Here is a 26,502-nt window from a genome sequence, read left to right on the forward strand (position 1 = left end):
ACAAGTCTAATACCCCTCTGACTCTAAATAAGCCAATATATACTCTCATTCAGTTATTAGAACAGCAACTTTACATTGAGAAGCGGTGAACCGTTAATACTGCGCATGCGTGATTCAGTGAACCAAACAAAAACAGTACAGCCCTCAGCCTGCTGTGTGACTGAACTGAACCACTGAACTGAACTGGAAGAACTGAAGCACGGGTAAACTAAGGCTTAAATGAGAAGATCTGGTGAAAAAACGCAAGTTTATTTCATAGCAGACAATCATAATGGAATTTAAATGAGTGAATCATGATTCAGATGGGTTGCAAAACTTTACTGTAAGACTTTTCTGATCATTTTAATTGACTTAAATTACTATTGCTGACTACATAATGTTGAGTCCTAACATCCAAGTTAAAAATCTGAATTACCCATCAGCAGGCCCGGATTAATAATTCAGAGCCCATTGGGCACAATGTCTTGAAGGCCCACTATAGCCGCACCCTATAGTTGAATTAAAAAATAAGATTAATATAATATTTGATTAAAAAAAATGTATCTATAATGTATTGCCCACATTTTTTAAATAATTGATATACAGTACATATATTTCTATTCTACAAAGATTTAACTTATTTTTAAAGCATTTAATTTGAAAGAAAAAAATACTAATACAACTAGGGGAAATTAATGGATTTTATTATACTTGTTCAAGTTCACTGAAGCAGTATTAAAATGTATATTTAGGGTATTTTAATATATAACTTCTACAAACTTATACTGCACATGATTTGGATAACACCTCTCCAATCCAGTTCTAGGAATCTGAGTCCTCTATAATACACACACTTATCAATAATTCCCACTTGTCTTTCTGGTGATGAAAAGTAGGCAAAATCTAAGTGCGGATGGGCCCCTGGCCCTGTCCATCACTACTGTGTGTCTAACTTGAGGATGGGTAGATGGTTGTGGTGGATGATAGTGTTCATATTCTTTGAATACATGTTTCAAAAAATGTGTGATTGAGTTTTTATTATACAATATTTATATTGTTGATTTAGAATTTTGCATCTAACAAATATCCTCATTTAAAAAAAAAACTGAAACTAATACTGAAACTAATAAAAAGACATTTTTAAAATATAGAAACTAATAAAAACTAAGAAATCTGCCTCTAAAACTAATTAAAACTAACTAAATTTAAAAATAAAAAGTCAAAACGAAATAGAAACTAAAACTAATGAAAAATCCAAAACTATTATAACCTTGGTCCATTATCGGTGAATCAAGTCAAGAAGTTTTACCAGTCTCTCAGAGTTCTTTGTTAGGATCTGCCAGGTTTTACCCTTCTTCCAAACAAAGATAGTGTTGTCCCTTTGAAATTCACATAGTTTTTCCCGGATCTTCGCTTGATGTTTTTCCTTACTTTTCTTCCATGTCACTCCAACCTTTTGCCAAGGTCTTTGTTTCTCTTTCCCAGGGATTCCTATAATAGTTTCTTCTTCGCTGTTTATCAGTCCTTTTTCTTTCGGACTTTCTCTTGATGCCTCCATCATCAAATTGTACATGACCGCCCTGTTTTCCAGAAAGATTCGGTGTTTGGAACTTAATCCCCTTTTCATTCAGAATTTTTCTTATCGGAGCAAAAGCCCGTCTTTTCTGTTGGATCTCAGGTGGGTAGTCTTGGTCAAAGAAAATTCTTTTTTTATTTCAGTGTATTACTTTTTTTCTCCATGCAAAGCGGAGGACCAGGTCCTTTGTTTTCCAAAAAGATTTTAAGTCTTGCCGGCGGTGGTGTTTAGAACTTAATTCCCTTTTCATTCAGAATGCTTACTTCCGGGATTCCAAAAATCTGATTATTATTTCTACGGGAGCGTTTTTCTATATCTCACAGTTTCTCTTTTAAATTTTCTTGTATTTGAATGGATTGATTGAGCATTTCTTTCATCTCTGCAATGTTCTCATCCAAAATTCTCCAACTCGCTGCTCCACTTCGTTGACCTTTTCTGTCGTTGCATTTAGGTCCGTGATAAGGTCATCCAGTTGTTGATTGACTTCTTGTTTACAGTTACTTAATTCCATTTTCACATCTTTTGCGAGAGAATCTTGGAAGGCGGTTAAATCAGATTTAATATTCTTCTGGAAAGCTTTGATGTCTGTAAATATTGCTGCAATGATAGGTGACAGGCTATCAGCTATCCAGTCCGTCTTGGATTTTTCATCTGTTGATTTCTCATTTTTTTCAGGATTTACTGGTTGTTTTGTCCTAGGCTTTTTGTTTTTGTCCCTCCTCCATGTCATTTAAATATGATTTAGGTTATTATATATGATGTAAAAAGGAGGATTAATAGCAGTGTGTATGGAAGCGCTCTTTCTATGCTGCTACACGTGTCGGCGCCTTACCAAAAACCATCCCATGTGTTTCTTAAGCTGCCCTGATTAAGTGAAACTTTGTACACACTGATCATGTCTACAGTTTCTCTCCAGTGTGAATCCTCTCATGTGTTTTCAGGGTTCCTGAGCGAGCAAACCTCTTACTGCACTGTGAACACTTGTACGGTTTTTCTCCAGTGTGAACCCTCTGGTGGCGTTTCAATTCTGCAGCTGTAATAAAAGTATTCTCACACTTCAAGCACATAAACTCTTTCTCTCCAGTGTGGATCATCATGTGTCGATTAAGGGATGATGATCGGCTAAAACTCTTCCCACACTGAAGGCATGTGAATGGTTTCTCTCCAGTGTGGTTCCTCATGTGTATATTAAGGTTTGATGATTGGCTGAAACTCTTACCACACTGAGTACATGTGAATGGTTTCTCTCCAGTGTGGATCCTCATGTGTAGATTAAGGGATGATGATTGGCTGAAACTCTTCCCACACTGACTGCATGTGAATGGTTTCTCTCCAGTGTGGATCCTCATGTGATGATTAAGGTATGGTGATTGGCTGAAACTCTTCCCACACTGACTGCATGTGAATGGTTTCTCTCCAGTGTGAATCCTCATGTGTATATTAAGGTTTGATGATTGGCTGAAACTCTTCCCACACTGAGTACATGTGAATGGTTTCTCTCCAGTGTGAATCCTCATGTGTAGATTAAGGTTTGCTGAGTTGCTGAAACTCTTCCCACACTGGGTGCATGTGAATAGGTTCTCCCCAGTGTGGATCCTCATGTGTTGATTAAGGTATGTTGATTGGCTAAAACTCTTCCCACACTGAAGGCATGTGAATGGTTTCTCTCCAGTGTGGTTCCTCATGTGTATATTAAGGATTGATGATTGGCTGAAACTCTTACCACACTGAGTACATGTGAATGGTTTCTCTCCAGTGTGTATCCTCATGTGTAGATTAAGGGATGAAGATTGGCTGAAACTCTTCCCACACTGACTGCATGTGAATGGTTTCTCTCCAGTGTGGATCCTCATGTGATGATTAAGGTTTGATGATTGGCTGAAACTCTTCCCACACTGAGTACATGTGAATGGTTTCTCTCCAGTGTGAATCCTCATGTGTTGATTAAGGTTTGCTGAGTTGCTGAAACTCTTCCCACACTGGGTGCATGTGAATAGCTTCTCCCCAGTGTGGATCCTCATGTGTTGATTAAGGTTTGATGATTGGTTGAAATTCTTCCCACACTGAGTGCATGTGAATAGTTTCTCCCTATTGTGGATCCTCATGTGGATCTTTAGTTTGCTTTTGTTTGCCAAACTCTTCCCACACTGATTGCAGGTAAAACAACGCTTGTCTCTCATTTTTAAAATATCATCAGTCTCTAAATGAGTTTTGTCTTCAATTTTGACATGATGTTCCTCCTCTTTACTCCTCTCATACTCTTTAACTAGGTCTGAAATAATAAAAAAAAAGTTCAGCTTTTAGTAAATCATTAAAACTCTCAGTGAAAAGGAAGTGAAAACTTTAATTTTGATGCACATTAAATGTAAAAACAGCAGATCATATTTAGATTGATCTTGTCATATTAACCTCCTAGTGTCCATTACACACAAACACATTTAAGCGGATACTTATATGATTAATCCCAGAGCATTTTGGTCATATTGATGAGACATAAATTAGAAAGCTGTAAACGGCCAGTTTCTATTTGTATATATTCGTAATCACACAAAACAACATGTTTTTGAAAAACTTGTAAAGCAGATAGGGAATGCTTTTTCATTCTGTGCCTGACTGGTAAACCTGTCAGAAAAAAAAGCAGCTGAATCTCTGAGAATATTTGCCCCACAGACATGAGACATATCTGCATAACATCTGCATAAAGCCTTAAACCTGCACCTTTAGATGACAAATGTTCTCTGGTTTAGTAATCTGCATGTAACGAATGCAATGCAGAATATTAACACTTAACTGTTTCAGATCATCAAACAAATGTAAATATTAGACAAAGATAACATAACTAAATGCATTGTGCAGTTTTTAAATGAAGAATTTTATTCTTAAAAGGAAGACAAAACACTGAACTACACAGACTTGTGTGAAAATGTTTTTCCCCATTAAACATAACTTTATTTATCACACCGGGTTCAAGTTCTCTAGCCACACCCAGACCTGATAACTACCACACGTTCTCAATCAAGAAATTACCTAAATAGGACCTGTCTGAAGTAGACCAAAAGAGCCTCAAAAGCTAGACATCTTGCCAAAATCTAAAGACATGTAAACACAAATGAGAAAGAAAATTCTTGTGTCATAAGTAAAAAAACAAAAACCAAAAAAAAAAACTGAATTAAATGCAGAAAAACAACAAGGGTTTATTAAGGAGTGAGAACCGGAAAAAGCAACAATCAAAGTAAACACCCGGTCGGGTGAGCGCTGATAAAGTTTCATGGGAAAAAACAACCAGACACTCACTCACTAGCGGTCCTGGACACAAATACAGGGTGAGTACCAAAATAATATGCACACAAATTATCAATAACATACTGACAAACATGAAGGGAATGATGTGGTATAAACAGGAAAAAAGGGAAACGAGAGCTTCTGTGACTGCAAATAAAAGCAGATGACATGAGATAATCTGTAACCCAGAACAGGAGAAGAGAGCAAAAGCGTGAGGTACGGTGACAGTACCCCCTCTCTCAAGAACGGCCCCTGGCATTCCCTTAAGACTCACTATGGAACTAATGAAACTGATCAATGAGAGAGCGGTCCAGAATATCCAGAGCCGGAATCCAACATCTTTCCTGTGGACCATAACCTTTCCAGTCTACCCGATACTGATAACCTCCCTACCTCTCCTCCTCACATGCAGGGGCCAGTGCACTGTGTATGTGAGTGCACCCTCAACCAGTCTGGGAGGCAGAGGAGCAGAGGTTATGGAGTGCAGTGGGGAGAGAAGCATGGGTTTGATCTTAGACACCTGAAAAAAAAGACTGGATGAATGTTTTTAAACTTAGACTTAATTTGAGTTGAACCAACACTAGACTGAGCACCTTGATTATGGGAAATGGTCCAATGAAGTTGGGTCCCAATTTATGTGAGGGAAGTCTGAGAGGAATGTCTTTAGAAGACATGGCTAAAGCCATAAAGAATCCGATTCCATGGACCGAAGAATGTGAGCGGGCTTTCATAGATACAGTACATGTCCCTGTCGAAGGTCTGTAATTTTAAGCTAATTATTCATTAAAGGCCAAGCCATTCGCATACGTGACGTACTGTTCTTTGTGAGACTGAGATGTTGGTAATAGCTGTGCTTCCATCCAAAAATGAGAACTAAATTTATTTGCAAAACTGGAATATTGTATGAAAAATACACAAATAAATCAGCGTTTCCATCCAATGAATCAAAGAGAACAAAATCGTCACATCCTGATTAACTGGTTCCAAGTATCAACAGTAAAAACAGAATTTATTACGGTAGAAATTGTTACATGAATCTTTTGCTTATTTAATAAATGACTTTCCCCTCAGAGGACAATGAACATGTGGTGGCGTTTGAAGCCATGAGATGCAGAGAACAGACACTCTTGACACACTCCAGACGCTCTGGAGATCATTAATAATATAATGACATGAATACTGAAATGGTTCAGGGGCCTGTTTCAGTAAGGAGGTTCAAACAACTCGGAGTTTAAACTAGAACTCTGAGTTGATTTACCGAGAGATTAAAAACTCTAGAGTTTTCGGTTTCAGAACAGCTGATCTGAGTTAGGTCAATCAACTTTGAGTAGACCAACTCAGAGTTAAGCGCGCACACCGTGACTATAAAAAGGCATTATTAATGGAGCGCAGATATTACGAGTGACCAAGGCAACATTTAAAAAAAAAGAGATCACCATTTCTTTCTCCAGCTGAATTTGATGTACTCATGCAAAGTTATAGCAAATATGAGCATATTTATTTAAAAAGAAGCAACCATCAGTGAAACAGAGACAGTTAGCCAGGGAAAACAGCTGCTCAGGTAAATGCGAAATTTTACATTTAAAATATTTAAATATTTATGTATAGTAAAATAAGTAATGTAATGTGTGATGTTTATAATTTTTTTCTAAACTTTTATACACGTTTATCAGTTTTAATAGATTTAACAGTGCACTTGTGTCTGCCTTTTTACTGATCAAGTGAAAGAGGTTGATATAGTACATATATATATAGTACATGTCGAAGGTCAGTGAATTTAAGATAATTATTTATTGTTCTGTGTGTGACTAAAAGGTAGGCAATGTCTATGTTTTCATCCAAATATATTACACAAATTTATGTGCAAACTGGAATATTGTAAAAAAAAATGCTAATAAAGCAGCGTTTCCATCCAACGAGTCAAAGAGAACAAAATCCCAAATGTCAACAGTTAAAACAGAATTTACTGTGGTAAAAGAAGCTGCGTTACTTATTTCTTTATTTAATAAAAGTACTTGCGCCTCAGAAGACAATGCTGACATACAGTGAACACGTGGGGGCGTTTGAAGCCATGAGACGCAGAGACTCTTGACACGCTTCAGATGCTTGGAGGTAATTAATAATATATACTAATACTGAATCAGTTAAGGCATTTTAAAATGACTAAAACAACATTTAAGACGTGTTACAGTGTGCTCACCCTGCTGGTTTGTCCATTCACACACATTTTCATCATCAAATGATTACCTTTTTTAATGTACATACTGTAATTTGTTCAATAAAAGTGTTTTAGAGAATTAGAATTACCGCTTCGTCTTTAAAAAAAGGGGAGGAGACCAACAGAAACTCTGAGTTTAGAGGATAAAACCTGTTTCTGACCAGGTTAGGTTCACAGAGTAAGTTACCACAGTAACTGACTCTGAGTTAAAGTTACCTCTCTTTCAGAAACAGGCTTGACTTACCCTGCTTGCTCGAGTTTAACAAACCTGCCATTTTGGAACGGAAAACCCAGAGTTTCTCTCATTTCAGGGTTAAAATACTCTGAGTTTTCACTTAACCTCCTTTCTGAAACAGGCCCCAGGTGTTTTAGAATGACCAAAACAACATTTTAGACGTGCTCAGCCTGCTGGTTTGTGCATTCACACACATTTTCATCATCATAGAATCTCTTATAGCCAACCTTTTTTAATGCACAAACAGGAATTTGTTCAGTAAAGGTGCTGGCGTACTTTACGTAAGTTTATCTTTTAGTTCCTGCCTGACTGCTTGAGTCCATGAAGTGATTATTTTTAATTTACACACCGGTTTCTCTTTTCTTTCAGATTTTACCTCATAACTAGGGCCAAACAGAATCTTGACCTTTTTTGCTATTTCTTCTGAGAATTTAGTATAAAAAATAAATAAATAAATAAAAACTGCGCATTTATGTGGTTTTATTTTGGGAGTATCTTAATTAAAAGCTTTTTACAAAGCAAATCTATCTAGATCCACTTGTTTGGTAAACAAAGCAAGTCTCTTCTATAATATCTCTACTAAAAGACAGAAAATATTACTTTACACACTGTATTGTAGATAAATTAAATAAACATTTTCATATTAGTTAATAATATTACTGAAATTAATTAAAAAAACTGAAAAATAAATAAATGTACACACATTTATACAAGTAAATAAATAGACTCAATGATGGGCTAAAATTCTGCGGATTTCTGTGCACACAGATTTGATGTGGGCCTACTCATAACCTTCTGGCGTTTTTAAAACGAAAATGAAAAAACGGCTCATTTTTCTTTTTCGTGGTGAAAAACGAAAAAACAAAATTCAAAAATGATTAGATTTTTTATTTTGAATAGCAAAAAATAAAATCACCAGAAAACAAAAACGGTCAGTGTATGGTCCGTGTACGTTTTGTTCATTTGTTTTCCATTTTCAAACGGAATAAAGGAAATGGAGAAAACGGCCGTTTTCCCATTTTCTTTTGCTCACGAGAAAACGAAAAAACGAAATTATGGCTGGATTTTCATTTTTTTGGTTTAGGGTAGGAAAACGGATAAGCGACTTTAAAATTAATTTTACACATGTAGACGGTGCTGAAACGCCCATTTTTACGTTCGCCCTCAAAATAAAAGCCTTACACGCAGACTTTTATTTATTATTAATTAGCCTATATATAAACTAAGTTTACATATTCTATCATTTGAACCACACACAGTTGGCAGGCTTACATTCATTGCGTATGTATAAACTAAATAAAAACATAAATTAGCAGTATTCTTAGGGTGCTTTCACACCTGTGAATCGATTCAGTTGTTCCGAAACAGAGATTACAAATGTTACATTGTTGCTCTTTGCTCTTGGAGCGGTTCGCTTTCACACTGCAAAGTTTCTAATCGGACCAAAAGAGCTAAAACATGTCACGTGCGAGTAAACTCTCCTCACATTGGTCAGAGTGTCAGGGTTTATTTTGCGCTAAGCTGTCAGGAGAGGTGGTGGTTTGGTGGTGATTGACAGGGTGCGCGCGCGTGACGTGTCTGAGGAGAGACACGGTGGGGAGGGGTGAGAAGGGTGCGCGACGATGCCTATTTGAGGACTGGGAGAGAGACGCGAGATTACCGGGAGATCTTCACTCGTTTGCGGGCATCCGGAGACTCGCGAAACTTCCCGCCCTACTCATAATTCTCTCTTCATATATCTGTAAGCCTATTACATATTCATAAAACACTGTGATATAATCGCGCTCGGATCGGATCGCTTTCTCACTGCAATCGAACCGCTCCAGGGTTCGTTTCAATCGAGCCGAGACCACCTCATTCAAGCGATCTCGGAGCGATTACTTTGGCGCGGAACAGAGCACGATTGCCCTGTTCACATATGCCAATCGAACCGAGACACTATCCGAAACAAAAGTGTAGGTGTGAAAGCACCCTTAGACGTTTGCCATTAAAATAAGGTCATAGTTCACTGCCAAGCTTCTTGCTGCTGTGCACCTGATGCTGAGCAAAGATAGCCATTTCCGAGCAGCAACTGGTTTACATGATTGTTTCAGGGCTATTGTAGGCCTAAATAATACTCTGTATAAAATAATAATTTATTATTATTATTTTTATTATTATTATAATATTATCATTATTAATATTATTATTTACTTAGTTATTTACTTAAATTATTTAACTTAAACTTTAAACTTCAAATTTACAGAATATGGCAAATAAGTATTTATTAAATGGAGGTCAGGTGTTTATCTTAAACATAATTATTAAATATTATGACATTATAATTCAGTGGTGTATTGGAGAGTATGCAGGCAACCCGTGAAAACGCTCTTTAAGATTTTAATGCAACACCAAAGTAGGTCTGTCTTATTTTTTTGTTATTTGTTGCTGTTATTATTGTGGCATTATATATATATATATATATATATATATATATATATATATATATATATATATATATATATATATATATACACATACACACACATATACATATATATACAGGCTGCGGAATATTTTAAATAAGTGGTTTATCCTAAATAAAATACAATAGGATCGGTGGATGTGCAATGAATAGTTTGAAAAGCCCTGGTTCAGACTAACAGACGAGCTAGCTGTCTGTGCGCTGCGCTAATAACTTGACATTTGTTCTTTTCGGTGCTGCCAGATGCATTTACTGCATAAAATAATAAAAAAAGGTAATTCGGTAAAGCGCGCAGAAATAAGCACACTATATGCCTATGCCGAATTAAGTTCTCTTTATTTCTTTCATCAAGACTTTTCCATGCGAGGAATTACAGTTATTAATAGCTTAGTCCTTATAAACGATCAGTTTATAAAATACACAATTTACGGATCAAGCCTAATGAAGAATAAGAAGAATATGCAACGCATTATGATCCTTGAATGATCAAAGCGCATTTATATAAACTATATATTTTATATAATCCATAAATATTAAAAAACATTATACATTTAAAGTAATGGAACATTATATGTTATAAAATCTAAACTATTATTTAGGCTACAGGCTAAATAGAAGCGCCTTTTCGGAGCATGTCAAAGAAAAGACATGACACAATCTCAATAAAAACTTGTTGCTTATTTACAATATCTAAAGGGATATAAAACATCTAACATGCATCTCCATTCTCAACGAGTTTCTGTGTTCTGCATCCTTCACAGACCGAGTTCTTATTCCGAGGTAATCTGTAAATATTCTCATTTTTAGAAGAGTCTGTAAAGGCTGTTCTGGCACACTCTTGATTAAAAGTGAACGGATGATTTGTCATTTAGATAAATACAGTTATAATACAGGTTATGGAAGTATGAATATTTCATTTTAATTTCATATTAATATTTTATTAAACTAAAAAACAGTTTGTGTTTTGGCGCTGCATGCAGCGTATTGTGAATATTATTTTGAAGCACTTCAAATGTTATTCTTCCTTTTTATTTTTATTGTATTTTTAATATTTTTAATTATACCAAACAAAATTGTTTCTAAACAGATACATTTTCCTATAGGCTACGATGAAGTGTATATTTTTGTTCACACAGGTCCTATACAAAACTGTGTGAATGGATGATTTGTTTCTCCGTGAAAATCACTCATTTAATAAGCAAAACAGGCCAAAATGTTGTTTAGCTTGCGTCAAACTGGATGGACAATTTACAAATATTAAATACAAAGGCTGATTATTTTATGCAATGAGGGACAATAGGCCTATAACAAATTAAAGAAAATTATTTGCATATTAAAACGAAAATATATAAGCTTTACAACCTGTGAGAAATGACTTTAGATAATGTAAACAAGCTTCAAGTTTTGTTTGAGATTGTGTCCTCTAATTCATTAGTGTAGCCATAAAAGAGACTGTGCATCAGAAATACTGGGTGCCTTATTTACTGTCAAAATAATGTGCAAAAAATAAATAAAAAAATTACTTATCACCAACCTTATATGTGAAATAAGCAGGGCCCGCTGTAGCACTTTCTCAAGAAGAGCAATGTCAAACTAGATATTAAAGTTTGAGGACAAACTTTATGGTGGCTTGAAAAGCCGAATCTGAAAGTTTGAAGTGGTTGAATTAGCATGTTACTAGCATGATTCTAGCATGAATTAGCATGCTACTAGGATAATTCTAGCATGAATTAGCATGTTGTTAGCATGATTCTAGCATGAATTAGCATGTTACTAGCATGATTCTAGCATGAATTAGCATGTTGTTAGCATAAATCTAGCATAAATTAGCATGTTACTAGCATGATTCTAGCATGAATTAGCATGTTGTTAGCATGATTCTAGCATGAATTAGCATTTTACTAGGCGGTTGCTAGGGTGTTTTAAGTGGTTGCTAGGTGGTTGCTAAGGTGGTGCAAGGCAGTTGCTAAGGTGGTCTGACTAGTTGCTAGGTGGTTGCTAGGGTGTTGCTAGACGGTTGCTAGGGTGTTTTGAGTGGTTGCTAGGTGGTTGCTAAGGTGGTGCTAGGCAGTTGCTAAGGTGTTCTGACTAGTTGCTAAGTGGTTACTAAGGTGTTGCAAGGTGGTCGCTAGGGTATTCTGAGTGGTTGCTAGGTGGTTGCTAAGGTGTTGCTAGGCGGTTGCTAGGGTGTTCTGAGTGGTTGCTAAGGTGTTGCTAGGTGGTTGCTAAGGTGTCCTAAGTGGTTGCTAGGTGGTTGCTAGGGTATTCTGAGTGGTTGCTAAGGCGTTGCTAGGTGGTTGCTAGGGTGTCCTGAGTGGTTGCTAGGTGGTTGCTAAGGTGTTGCTAGGTGGTTGCTAGGGTGTCCTGAGTGGTTGCTAGGTGGTTGCTAAGGTGTTGCTAGGCGGTTGCTAGGGTGTTCTGAGTGGTTGCTAGGTGGTTGCTAAGGTGTTGCTAGGTGGTTGCTAAGGTGTCCTGAGTGGTTGCTAGGTGGTTGCTAAGGTGTTGCTAGGTGGTTGCTAAGGTGTTGCTAGGCGTTTGCTAGGGTGTCCTAAGTGGTTGCTAAGGTGTTGCTAGGCGGTTGCTAGGGTGTCCTAAGTGGTTGCTAGGTAGTTGCTAAGGTGTTGCTAGGCGGTTGCTAGGGTGTTCTGAGTGGTTGCTAGGTGGTTGCTAAGGTGTTGCTAGGTGGTTGCTAAGGTGTCCTAAGTGGTTGCTAGATGGTTGCTAGGGTGTTCTGAGTGGTTACTAAGGCGTTGCTAGGTGGTTGCTAGGGTGTCTTGAGTGGTTGCTAGGTGGTTGCTAAGGTGTTGCTAGGTGGTTGCTAGGGTGTCCTGAGTGGTTGCTAGGTGGTTGCTAAGGCGTTGCTAGGCAGTTGCTAGGGTGTTCTGAGGGGTTGCTAGGTGGTTGCTAAGGTGTTGCTAGGCGGTTGCTAAGGTGTCCCAAGTGGTTGCTAGGTGGTTGCTAAGGTGTTGCTAGGTGGTTGCTAAGGTATTCTGAGTGGTTGCTAAGGCGTTGCTAGGCGGTTGCTAGGGTGTCCTGAGTGGTCGCTAGGCCCTTACTAAGGCATTACTAGGCCGTTGCTAGGTGGTTGCTAGGCGGTTGCTAGGGTAATTTGGGTGGTTGCTAGGCAGTTGCTAGGGTACCCTGGTTGGTTACTAGGCAAGCCTCACATACATAATTGATAAAACATTTATACTTAGTAAGCATTTCTAGCAAGTTACAGTACTGGGCTAGTCAATATTAGCATGTAGCTAGTCACTGCTAGCATGTGTAGCATATAGGAAGTTCCGTTTGCTAGCATGAGTCAAACGAGCCAATCTCCAAGTCTCTACGATGTTCTGATGCTGAGATATAGCTGTTGATGAATGGTTGCTAGGGTACTCTGTTTTGTTGCTATGGGCGAGGTTACAGAGTGAACTTGAATGTGGTTGGTTGTCTTAGTCGAATGAACCAACCCCCATGTCTCTATGACACTGCTATGCAAAGATATGCATCTTGGCCTATTTTAATGGAAGTCTATGGAATCAATTTGGGGGCGTGGCTTGTGAGCTTCATTATCATATTGAGATGCTCATTGGTTGTCTGAGTCAGATGAGCCATCCCCCAAGTCAATAGGACACTGCTATGCAAAGATATGCATGTAGGCCAGTTATTAACATGAGTCTAGTTTGAATTAGCATGTTACTAGCATGATTCTAGTACAAATTAGCATGTCATTAGCATGTTTCCAGTATGAGTTAGCATGTCATTAGCATGATTAGCATATGAGTAGCATGTTGCTAGCATGATTGGCATGTCATTAGCATGTTAGAATTATAAGCATTTGATAGCACAGCTAATTACATTCTATAGGACAGTTGCTAGGGTGCAGTATGTGGTAGTTAGGGGTGTGGCTAGAAAGTTAAAAGACCATCAGTGATTGGCTGCTGGCTAGACTGAGTTAAATGAGCTCAGCCATTAGTCTCTATGACAGTCTGATGCAGAGTTATGAGCTCACAAAGTTTGATCCCATGTTAAGTCAATGGGAGTCTTTTGTAATGGAAGTCTACGGGACAGTTGCTAGGGTGCAGTATGTGGTAGTTAGGGGTGTGGCTAGAAAGTTAAAAGCTCATCAGTTATTGGCAGTTTGGTAGACTGAGTTAAATGAGCTCAGCCATTAGTCTGTATGACAGTCTGATGCAGAGTTATGAGCTCACAAAGTTTGATCCCATGTTAAGTCAATGAGAGTCTTTTGAATGGAAGTCTACGGGACAGTTGCTAGGCTGCCATAAGTGGTTGCTAGGGAGTGGCTAGTAAGTCTAAAGGTCATCAGTGATTGGCTGCTGACTAGACTGAGTTGAATGGGGCCTGACTCTAGTCTGTAGGACAGTCTGATGCAGAGTTATGAGCTCACAAAGGTTGACTCAATGTTAAGTCAATGGCAGTCTTTTACAATGGAAGTCTATGGGACAGTTGCTAGGGTGCCAAAAGTGGTTGCTAGGGAGTGGCTAGTAAGTTTAAAGGTCATCAGTTATTGGCTGCTGGCTAGACTGAGTTAAATGAGCCCAGTTAGAAGTCTGTAGGACAGTCTGATGCAGAGTTATGAGGTCACAAAGTTTGACCCAATGTTAAGTCAATGGGAATTTTGGGAATTTTCCGGGTCGTTTTTCGGAAAACCGAAAGTCGGATTAGTCGGAAAAGATATAGCAACCCGAGTCAGACCAGTTTGAAGGTTTGACGAAAGTTTGAGGTATGAAGCTTGAAAGGGTTAGGAGGAGATAGACTTTAAAATTAGTCTCAGAAGAAAGAAGAAGAAGCAGAATAATAATAAGTTTAAGTGAGATAACAGTATGTTGGCTTTTCAAGCCACCATAATTATTAGCGCAACGCACATGCAGCGAGCTCATCTGTTTATCGGAACTACTAGGCACTATTTTTTCAGCACCGCCTACATGTGTAAAAGGAATTTTGAAGACGTTTATCCGTTCTCCTACCTTAAACCAAAAAACGAAAATCCAGCCAAAATCTCGTTTTTTCGTTTTCTCGTAATCAAAAGAAAAATGCCATTTTTTTCCTTTCCTTTATTTCGTTTAAAAATGGAAAACAAATGAACAAAACGTACACAGTCCATTCCGCTGTGACGACCCCCAATTAATAAAGGGACTGAGCCAAAAAGAAAATGAATGAATGCAGCGTTTCCATTTAATGAATCAAAAAGAACAAAATCGTCACTTCCTGATTAACTGGCGCCAAATCTCAACAGTAAAAACAGAATTTACTGTGGTAGGAAAAACTACATGAATCTTTTCTGTGTTTAATAAATGACTTTCACCTCAGAGGACAATGTCAGCACACAATGAACATGTGGTGAAGATTTAGCGCATGTTTTTTCATGCCTATATTTCAAAAGTTATGTGCATCATGATGTTTCCATCAACTGTTTTTTTTTTAACACTCATAGCCTATCCAATATGCACATAAAAATAGGTTGCTGAATATGTAAGGCTAAGTGAGAAATACTGCTTCATTTTTAAAAAAAAAGAAAAGGAGACCGACAGAAACTCAAAACAGAGTTAAGAGAATAAAACCTGCTGACCAGGTTAGGTTCACAGAGTATGTTACCAAGTTACCTCTCTTTCAGAAACAGGCTTGACTTAACCTGCTTTCTCGAATTTCACAAACTTGCCATTTTGATACGCAAATACCAGAGTTTCTCTCATTTCAGGGTTAAAATGCTCTGAGTTTTCACTCAACCTCCTTTCTGAAATGGGGCCCTGATCTCATATGCTATTGTTTTAAAGCTTCAGTTGCCTATTAGAGAAATGACTAGGACTAATAAACGGCTACTTTCTCCACAAACAAATGTGTTCATGTCTATACATACAAAGAAAAATAATTAAATTAGAAAATATGACTTTGCAACAGGGGCGAAGCAGAGGCACAGTAGATAGTGCTGTAGCCTCACCACAAGAAGTTCGCTGGTTTGAGCCTCGGCTTAGTTAGCGTTTCTGTGTGGAGTTTGTATGTTCTCCCTGCCTTCCCATGGGTTTCCTTCGGGTGCTCCGGTTTCCCCCACAGTCCAAAAACATGCGGTACAGGTGAATTGGGTAGGCTAAATTGTCCGTAGTATATGAGTGTGTGTATGATTGAGTGTGTGGATGTTTCCCAGGGATGGGTTGTGGCTGGAAGGGCATCCGCTGCATAAAAACTTGCTGGATAAGTTGGCAGTTCATTCCGCTGTGGCGACCCCCGATTAATAAAGGGACTAAGCCGACAAGAAAATGAATGAATGATTGACTTTGCAACATCAAGCATTATTAAGCATGGACCATGTGATGGCCAGTGTGGTGTATGTTTTGTCAATTTAGTTTTGTTTTGAGTTTAAGTTACCGTGCTGCAGTGTCGACGAGGAACGGAGTTTCTGGATGTAGTCCAACAAACTAAAGGGCAGACGTGCCGCCAAGTGGCATCTATTGGTTCCGCCAATCGATACCATTGGCTTAATGGCTTGGAGGGAGAGCTGATCTTTAGTTTAAGGTCATTAATGATTTGCAGTGTTTGTTCAGATTTATATTTAGTTTTGCTTCATTTAGAATTTATTTAACTAATATTTAGATTTGTATTTAGATATTTGACTTAGTTTATTGTTGTTGTCTGTTTTTGTCTCCCCCTTCTTGTTTACTGTGGACTAGTCCCTCTGGTATAAATGTGGTCAGTCTTGTCATTTCAAGGAGTTCTGTTTTTGGTTTATTCATGATTAGTTTGGTTTGAACTCAGTTTTTTTTTTTTTTTGTTTATTGATTTTTCAATTGATTTAATTGTTTCATTTATTTAGTTTTTGAGTTTTTGAGAAATTTTTTGACTTTATTAAAAATAATTATTTTAAAAAATCTACTTTTTGTATGCCCCTTACTATGTGTGCTGGCTCAGTCCGTCACAGACCAGTATAAGATTCTGACGGTGTGATAAACTTGACTAAAAATATCATGATTTCTCAGTACTGTGATTACCATTTATAAATATATTCTTTTTAAATGTCTGGTTAAAAAACCTAAACTTTTTTTCCCCCTTTGAACACAACATATTTTCACTTGAGAAACTTTGAAAGTATTTTGGAGCAGTAAACATGTCAGGCTAAATAATTCAAATTAATTTGTTTTACTATTTAAAACAGCATCTTTGGATATATTTTCTGCTGGAGACACTGTTGTCCTGAAAATCTTCAAACAAAATGTAAAAAAACGTATGGATGGTACAGCAGAAATAATGGTTTTAAAACTTTTTTTAAACCGCGGTATACCTTGAAAACTGTCATTGTGAGGACTTCCGGTTTGGCTGCAGAGGGAAATGGCAGGTTGAGCGCTTAGCTCTCGCAAGTCGGCGTTATATTTACCCCCGTGTAATTATTTTAGATTTTTAAAAAGTGATTTTCCTTTTATTGATATGACGGGGGGAAAGAAAGGCAGAGGTAAAGGGGCGCAAAGTACAACGAGTAACCACCCACACCGTGCAGGCCTAGACGAGGAGGACGACATGCGGGAAGAAGAGGACCGACAAAATGGAGGCGAATCAACATCTGAGAATGTGTCCACGGGGCTTGAAACCTTAAGCAAACAGATCAGCGATCTGAAGTCGGAACTTAAGGAAGACTTAAAAACATTCAAAGACGAAATTAAGCATGATATGAGAGAAGAGTTCATTGAGTTCAAACAAGAAGTTAACCAGCAACTTTCAACGAACATGCTAACCATGCAAGAACACGGTAGGAAAATTAACGAGATGGAGACGCGGATCGATGACACCGAAACATGGAGTGCGGAGGCCAACTCCGCCCTTCAACAGGCAATAAAGGATCAACAGAAACTAGAAGACAGGTTGAACGATATTGAATCGAGGGCTCGACGAAACAATATCAGGATCCATGGTGTACCAGAGAACGCTGAACAAGGCTCGGTGATAGAATTTGTTGAAAAAATGCTCCGCTCCGAATTTGAGCTCGCGACGTTGACTTGCAAATACAACGCGCGCACAGAGCCCTGGCGCCTAGACCGGGCCCAAACTCGCGTCCGAGGTCCATTATAGTAAATTTCCAGCAGTACAGCATCAAGGAGATGGTTATTCAAAAAGCCTGGCGAAAGAAAATCATGATGGAAGATAAACCGCTGTTTTTCGACCATGACTATACAGCCACCGTTCTCCATCAGCGCAAAGCGTACGCCAATATTAAAAAGGCTCTTAAAGAAAAGGGCATCCGTTTTCAGACGCCCTTCAATCGGATACGCATTCACTGGGAAGAAGGAGTGCAGGTGTACGGCAGTGCCGGGGAGGCAGCGCAGGAGCTGCGTCGGCGGGGATACAGCGTGGAGATGCCCGTGAGACCGCCGGGTAAGAGCCACCTGTTGGATCGTCTCCAGCGGGCTACATCGTGGCAGCGAGTGGGATCAACCACGAGTGTGGACACTGCCAGAAGAGCTAAAGAACGCCTACGGGAATTTGAACATGGTCGCAGCAATGTTTAAAAACCCACGTTATAGCAACCCTTTACATAATGATGTTTAATGTATGTGCGCCGGCTGGCGGGATGACGAGGTCAGCTGTGCCATTGGACACACGTAAGTGATCTATGATACACTCTGTAGCGGACTCATTGGTGAGGGGGCCCTTTCCGGGAGAGAGGATTTCCCCCTCCTCAACTGAAAACGTGAGAACGCTCTTCAGACTTTGGAAGTCTTTATTCTTTTCTGTTATAATGCTTGTTCTAAGCAGTTCTTGGCTTGTTTCTGTGTTACAGTTTATTTTATTTAAGGTTTGCCTGTGGAAACATAGTGGTGTAAGAATGACTCTTTTTGATGATGGTACAGTCTACTGAGGTTAAGCTAATGTCTTTAAACGTGAACGGTTTGGGTAACCCAATTAAAAGGTCAAAGGTATTGACAAAATTTAAAAAAGAGAAAGCAGATATTATTTTTATGCAAGAAACTCATCTCTCTCAACAAGAGCATGAGAAATTAAAGAGATTTGGCTTTAAAAATACTTATTACAATTCATATGAGCATTCACATAGAAGGGGAATTGCTATTCTTGTTGCTAATAAATTTAAATTCGAATTATATAAGGAAATAAAAGAATAGGATGGGAGATATCTTATTGTTAAGGGTAAAATTGAAGAGGAGTTAATAACTTTAGTAAATGTGTATGCTCCACCCGATACTAGTAAACTGTTCTTCAAATCATTAATGGATGTAATTGTACTGGAAGCAGAGGGTATTTGTATATGTGGTGGAGATTTCAATGTGGTACTAAACCACCATTTAGACACAACTAATAGCAAAAGAAATGGGAGCAAAATATCAAAATTAATTAACACAGCCTGGGATGACATAGGATACTGCGATGTCTGGCGACATATTAATCCATCTCTCAAAAACTACACTCATTACTCAGCTCCCCACCGTACATACTCTAGGATTGATTATTTTTTTATGCCAAAAAATGACTGTTATAGGGTGAAAGATTGTAGCATTGGAGTAGCTGAGGTCTCTGACCACAGCGCTTTGTACCTGACAGTTCAAATAGAAGGAAGGAAGAGAAAGACAGGTTGGAGGTTGAATGTGGGTTTGTTAAATAACAAAGCAAATACAGAACAGATAAAATTAAATATAAAAGAATATATTAGGATAAATGATAATGGAGAGGTAGACCCATCCATAGTGTGGGACTCATTGAAGGCTGTGATGCGTGGGAATTTGATTGCACTATCAGCGCAAAATAAAAAAAAGAGAATTATGGAGTACAATACCCTAACATCAGACTTATTAAATGTGGAGCAACAACACAAAATAAACAGGGACCCAAACCTACTATCACGTATGCAGCAAATAAGGAAACAGATTAACAGCCTGTTGGAACAAGATGTTGAGAAGAAAGCTCGATTCTATAAGCAGACATACTACGAATCCGGCCCTAAAGCAGCAAAATTGCTTGCCCGACGCTTACGTAAACAAGAAGTTGATAGCACTATTCATAGAATACGAGACCCACAAACAAATAATTTGGTTTATCATCCACAGAAAATAGAGGACATTTTTCTAAATTATTATAAACAACTGTATACGGATGCTTCTAACTCTAAAATGGAAGCGACAAGAAATTTTCTTAATGAACTAGATTTACCAAGTATAGGCAAAATACAAAATGATTTCATTACAGCAGATTTCACACTAGAAGAGATAAATAATGCGATTGGGAGACTAAAAACATCTAAAACACCAGGTAGCGACGGCTTTCCAGCCGAGTGGTATAAAACTTTTAAAGAAATACTATCCCCACTTCTGTTAAAAACATTTAACTGGATTAAAACAGAATGTAAACTTCCACCTTCATGGAACGAGGCTATCATCTCAGTACTCCCAAAGGAGGGTAAGGACAGGGAATTTAGCTGCAATTATAGGCCCATTTCAATTCTTAATATAGATTATAAGATATATACATCAATTATAGCCAAAAGATTAGAGACTATCCTTCCTGAATTAATTGACGAGGATCAGACAGGATTCATAAAAAGCCGTCAAACACATGATAATATTAGGAGGACGCTGCATCTTATAGATAAAATAGAAAGGGAAAATAAGACAGCAGTATTACTAAGTCTGGATGCCGAAAAGGCCTTTGATCGGGTCAACTGGGAATTTCTTTACCAAACTTTGGTTAGATTCGGCTTCAAAAAACATTTTGTAAATATAATTAGATCTCTTTACCAACAACCTACAGCCAAAATAAAAATTAATGGGTCATTATCTCCATCGTTTAGTTTACAAAGAGGAACTAGACAGGGCTGTTGCCTTAGTCCCACATTATTTGCTGTTTATATTGAACCCCTGGCCCAGGCAATCCGTCAACATGAACAAATACAAGGCATTACAATAGGACATAAAGATCATTTAATTAGCTTATTTGCAGACGATGTCTTGATCCATTTAACAGATCCTGAGGCTTCCCTCCCTGTACTGATGGAGTTCCTCGACGAATTTAACTTCTTTGCTGGGTACAAACTAAATATTGCGAAGACACAACTTTTGTCATTTAATTACAAACCTTCTGAGGAAATCAGACATAGATATAATTTAAAATGGGACATGAAAGAAATAAAATATTTAGGGGTGATTATTACAAAAAACCTGAGTAGTCTGTACGATGCAAACTATAATGTGATTAACCAGAGTATTAAAAGCGATATGGAACGGTGGTCTACCTACCCATTGGATTTTGCTAGTAAGATAAACGTCATCAAAACAAACATATTACCTAGATTACTATACCTATTTCAAGCCCTGCCAGTAGAGATACCTAAACATCAGTTTACAATCTGGAACAAACTTATTTCCAGGTTTATTTGGGATGGAAAGAAGCCTAGAATAAGATACACAACACTCCAGTTGTCCAAGCAAAAAGGAGGAATGGCCCTGCCGAATCTCAAAGATTATTTTTACGCAGCTCAGTTCCGTCCACTTTTTCTTTGGTGTAACAACAATTATTTTGCCAGATGGAAAGAAATTGAGACATATACGGTGGGTTATCAGATTCAGTCAATTCTTGGAGAAAAAGAAATCCCTTCGGTAGTCAAAAGTCAATTGGATTCAATAACCTCTGGAGCAGTGGAGTTTTGGTTTGAGTTTGCTAGACAATTTAAATTAAGCAAAGACCAAAAAGTTCTTCGATGGATAGCCTTTGACACTCAATTTAAACCAGGTGAAAGCGACGCCACATTTAAGCAATGGGCAACAAAAGGCATTAGTGCAATATGTACAGTATTGGAAAACAAGGAATTACAGACTTTCCAAACACTCAAAGAAAAACTTTCTCTTACTAATCGGGACTTATTTAGGTTTATACAATTCAGAGATTATTTTTACAGAGAAATAAAAATGGAAACGTCACACGAAATTAGTCCAGTTGTAAAGATTATGATGAATGCTTACAAATCAGATAGTAAATGTGCAAAAATAATCTCTAGTTTTTACGTAAGTATTATGGAAAGTAAGACCAACTCAACATTATACCTTAAATCAAGGTGGGAAAAAGAATTGAATGTAGAAATTCTACCAGAGGTATGGTTAGATATGTGCGAAATTCAACATTCCTCCACAAGCTCACAACAACTGAGGGTATTCAATTGGAAGAATTTGGTACGATTCTTTATAACACCTAAAATCAGCAGTAAAGCTTCTTCTACACCCCAGCAATGTTGGAGAGAATGTGGCTGCTTAGAAGCACACCATACACACATTTTTTGGGGATGCGAAAAACTGAAGCCATTTTGGAATGATGTGCACTTAACCTTAACAAAGGTGCTTGGGTATGAGATTCCATTTACATGCATTGTCCTGTACTTGGGTCATATTTCACTGGTTACACTTCAGGAGGATCGATACCTGGTAAAAATACTCCTTACAGCAGCCAGGAAAACCATAACCAGAAGCTGGTATAAGCCTGATTCACCTAAACAACAACAATGGCTTGATGTAATTCAGGAAATAAGGACATTGGAACATATGACTGGTGTGTTACGTTTGAAGGTGGACTTGTATGCCAAAAGATGGCAAAAATGGATAATTTACATTGACAAATCATTAGGGACTGGCTCTCAGTCTGTACTCGCTTAAGTTTCAGACATATAAGTCAACTGTGCCTATTCTTATGTACCCAATTGCCTTCCTTTTTGTATAAACCATGTTTTTTTTTTTTTTTTTTTTTTTTTACTTATTTATTTTTCTACAGTATTCTCAACACAGGCTCTGTTTCTATCTTATTTTATTTATTTATCTATTATTGTTTTGTTGTTGTTTTTTTTTTTTTTTTTTTTTTGTTCTAGTTATTTGCTGGTTATTGAAATGGCTTGTCATATCCGACTCAAATTAGCCTTTTCTACTATTTGTAAAATTGCATTTGATTGTAATCAATTGTGACCTACTAAAAAATCAATAAAAATTAAAGTTATAAAAAAAGAAAACTGTCATTGTCCCATGCCTAATACCGTCCAATGGCGGCACCTGCTGGTACGTGAAGAATATGGTCAATACTGACAAACTTTACACTCAAATGTTTGCATATCATCAGCATGCTGTAATCCATTTCTTAAACAGCAAAAGTCATTTTAGACTAGTTTGTTGGCCAGTTGTAGTCAGTGCAATGCTAAACGTTATTGTTCCACTATAAATTGTTAGCTTTGCTTCATGTCGTCCCTCAACAACATCATATAGTTTAGAATACTGTACAATGTTTTATAACAGTTAATTATTTTAGTGTCCATTTCATTCAGCATATTTAATATTGGGCGCATCCAAGCTTTCTGACATAAAGAAATTTTTTAAATGGCCCAGATGGAAAAGATTTTAATTTGCCCTTTCAAAGTATATAAATTTTTATTTAATAATACAATAATAAATGAATAATGAAAAAAAAAACAATATTTTCGATATTTCTTAACAAAAGCTCTAGTTGTATTGTTTTGTAATTGTTTTTCAAAATAACCTTTAAAAAATTATTTAAAAAAATTTACAAATATTTTGAAAAGTTTTAGAAACTATAATAAAATAAATCTATGCAAGTCGATATCCTCAGCAGGAAATACATGGAGCTTATTTAAACAAAAGTTATTGTGAGAAAAAATAATTAAACTATTATGATAAATAGAGTTTAAACTTTTTATTTAAAAAGGTAATTTTAAGTTTTATTGAGATGGATTGTTGGTGATTTTGGACAGGCTGAGTAGCAAAACATGAATAGAGGAAAATGTAGGCTTTAAACTTTTAAAAATAAAAATAAAGACCTACAACACAATACTTTAGTAAATGTAAGACTTTTTAAGGCCTAAAATTTTTATTAGCCCTGGTAATTTGGTATTATAATAATGATGTAATTCTAACAGTTTAACCGCATAAAGAAGTTGATGAAAAAAGGAAATTGTGATCAACGTGACATATGCAAATGGAAAGTACTAAGCCAACACCATCACTGTAATAGCAGATATCTTCTATGATATACTACTATACTGTAGGTCAAATATCGACAGCTCAGTTATAGTCATTCATTTTCTTGTCAGCTTAGTCCCTTTAATATTCCGGATGCCCTTCCAGCCGCAACCTATCTCTGGGAAACATCCACACACACATTCACACACACACACTACGGACAATTTAGCCTACCCAGTTCACCTGTACCACATGTCTTTGGACTGTGGGGGAAAACGGAGCACCCGGAGGAAACCCGCGCGAAGGCAGGGAGAACATGCAAACTCCACACAGAAACGCCAGCTGAGCTGAGGTTCGAAACAGCGACCTTCTTGCTGTGAGGCGACAGCACTACCTACTGCGCCACTGCCTCGCCCTCATCTCAGTTAAACTCAAGTACGCTTTATCAACAGTAGAAGAACAAGGAAAGCAATAACCTTAAGAAGGTAGAGAAAATGGGAGACTAATAATACATAAAATAATGACAAAAAACATGAGAACAAGTAACAAATGAAACTCATTCCTGTTTATCAATGAGTGCTTATGTGCATTTAGGAGAACTAGGCAGCACACTCAGGGCTGCAAGATGGATTTAATTATAGAGGTAAAGTTGGCTTTATATTCGCACATTCAGACTTTCCCCTTAATAATATAATTTCATAAAATTATTTTTGCAAAATCTAAATAGTGAAATCAAATTAGCAGTCAATGGCTATCAAAGTACAACATTGTTCACAGTCAAATGCTGTGATTTCAAGTCATACTTGCATGCTATTTCCGATCAAATATTCAAAGTAACATAGTAAACAATATAGAGACTCCCAAATGAACGAATGTGTAAAACCAACTTTACCTCTATATGACTGAATTGGTCTTTGAGAATGAAAACCAACCTGTTTGTTCCTTCAGATCTTCATGTTTGACTGAGAATGTCTCTTCGATTTTCAAATCTTCACTCTCCTCTTTAATAAACGCCATCTTTATAACAGTGTGGAGATCAGTCACTTCAGCAGGAGTTTTCCTCTGTGTTTGGACACTTTATCCTGTTTAAAACGAATAAAACAATAAAAAATGCCCTGTTTAAAAATAGAGGTAAAGTTGGTTTTATATTTACACATTCAGACTTCCCCCTTAATAATATAATTTCAGAAAAGTATTATTTGCAAAATCTAAATAGTGAAATAATATAAGCAGCCAATGACTATCAAAGTACAGCATTGTTCACAGTCAAATAAACAGTGTTAATGTTGTTTTCAAGTCATACTGGCATGCTAATTCCACTCGAATATTCAAAGTAACATGGTAAACAATATAGAGACTTCTAAATGAACGAATGTGTGAATATAAAACCAACTTTACCTCTATTGTTTAAAATAGATAAAACAATGAACAGAAACAAAATAACTTCTCTTCAACACTTGCTTCAACGGTTTCTTTATATGAGAGTAATAAACAAAACGTTTCTTTAGAACACTTATTACACACTTTTCTGTTACTTTATTCAAACAATAGCCCTCGGTTACTGAGAATAAAATAATACTACGTTGAATAAAGGATTAAAATATTTCCAACAGCAGGAACATAATTTAGCATCGTATAACAAACTAAAACCTTCGAACTTTAACTTTAAATCGATTTATATATGTGTAAACATTTTAAAACAAACCTTTCTCCAGTTGAATCACAGCGCTGAAGCGGCGCCGCCTGATGACGTCACACGCCAAAATAAAAGTCTTTTCTTGTTTAGCTTTCTTGCCACTTACTTTTGCAGTCATGACTTTTTGATATATTTCTCCCATGGTTTTTACTTTACACTATATCTGCTTACTCTCACACAAACCTTAAATCTAAACATTTTCTTAACTTTTTTAATCCACTTATGATGACTTGTATGTCTGCAACACATTACTTCCTATTAATATCTGAGTTTTCCCAGAGATGGGTTACGGCTGGAAGGGCATCCGCTGTGTAAAAACTTGCTGGATAAGTTGGCGGTTCATTCCGCTGTGGCGACCCCAGATTAATAAAGGGACTAAGCTGACAAGAAAATGAATAAATAATATCTAAATCCAAATCTCATCCTTATAATTATAACCTCTTCTTTTCTATTTCTACAACATCATAGGTCTATATAGAGTTTCCTTTTTTCCACATAAATTGTTGTCTCTTGTTATCTGTGTTCCACGTTTCCTGCCATTCTTTAGCAATATCTTCAGTAATAATATTTAATTTACCTTTACTTACAGAAGCATTAAAGGGATAGTTCACATAAAAATCACAATTTTGTCATTTACTCATCCTCTACTTGAGCCAAACCTGTTGAGTTTCGTCTGCTGAATGCAAATGAAGAGAATACGGAGGCAAAAACAGACATGGTTCAGCTGTTCTCATTTTGGACCTGGCTGCTTTTTTCAACATTTTCTTGCACACAAAATGTTCTTGGAACTCGATTACAGTTGAACCACTAAAGTCATATGTCACATGTTTTAAAAATGTTTTTGGTTCCTTTTCTGGACTTTGAGCATCTCGGCACTCTTGCTGTCTATGACAGATGAAGGAGCTCTTTGACTTCATCTAAAGTGTCTTCATTTGCGTTCTGAAGATGAGCAAAGTTCTCAGGGGATTAAACAACAGGTAGAGGGACAATCATTCTTGAGTGCTTAGTGTACACTGTAAAACACGCCTCCCATCATTGCTGATATACAGCCTACAGCCACATTACACTGCTTCTTTTTAAAATGTATTTATTCATTTTTAATTGCA

The 26,502-nt window shown here is 37.2% G+C and overlaps 1 protein-coding gene across 1 annotated transcript; it reads right to left on the reverse strand.

Moving 5' to 3' along the window:
* Positions 1–228: 228 nt before the first annotated feature.
* Positions 229–25,461, reverse strand: LOC103910593 (uncharacterized). The gene is made up of 3 exons (XM_068219990.2): positions 25,406–25,461; positions 24,633–24,782; positions 229–3,827 (listed from the first exon to the last, which is right to left on the reverse strand). Exons 2-3 carry the CDS (start codon positions 24,715–24,717, stop codon positions 2,455–2,457), a joined length of 1,458 nt encoding a protein of 485 aa, XP_068076091.1. The 5' UTR covers positions 24,718–24,782; positions 25,406–25,461; the 3' UTR covers positions 229–2,454.
* Between the last annotated feature and the right edge of the window lie 1,041 nt (positions 25,462–26,502).

This window comes from Danio rerio, chromosome 4 (genome assembly GCF_049306965.1).
Source record: "Danio rerio strain Tuebingen ecotype United States chromosome 4, GRCz12tu, whole genome shotgun sequence".
Lineage (NCBI taxonomy): Eukaryota > Metazoa > Chordata > Actinopteri > Cypriniformes > Danionidae > Danio > Danio rerio.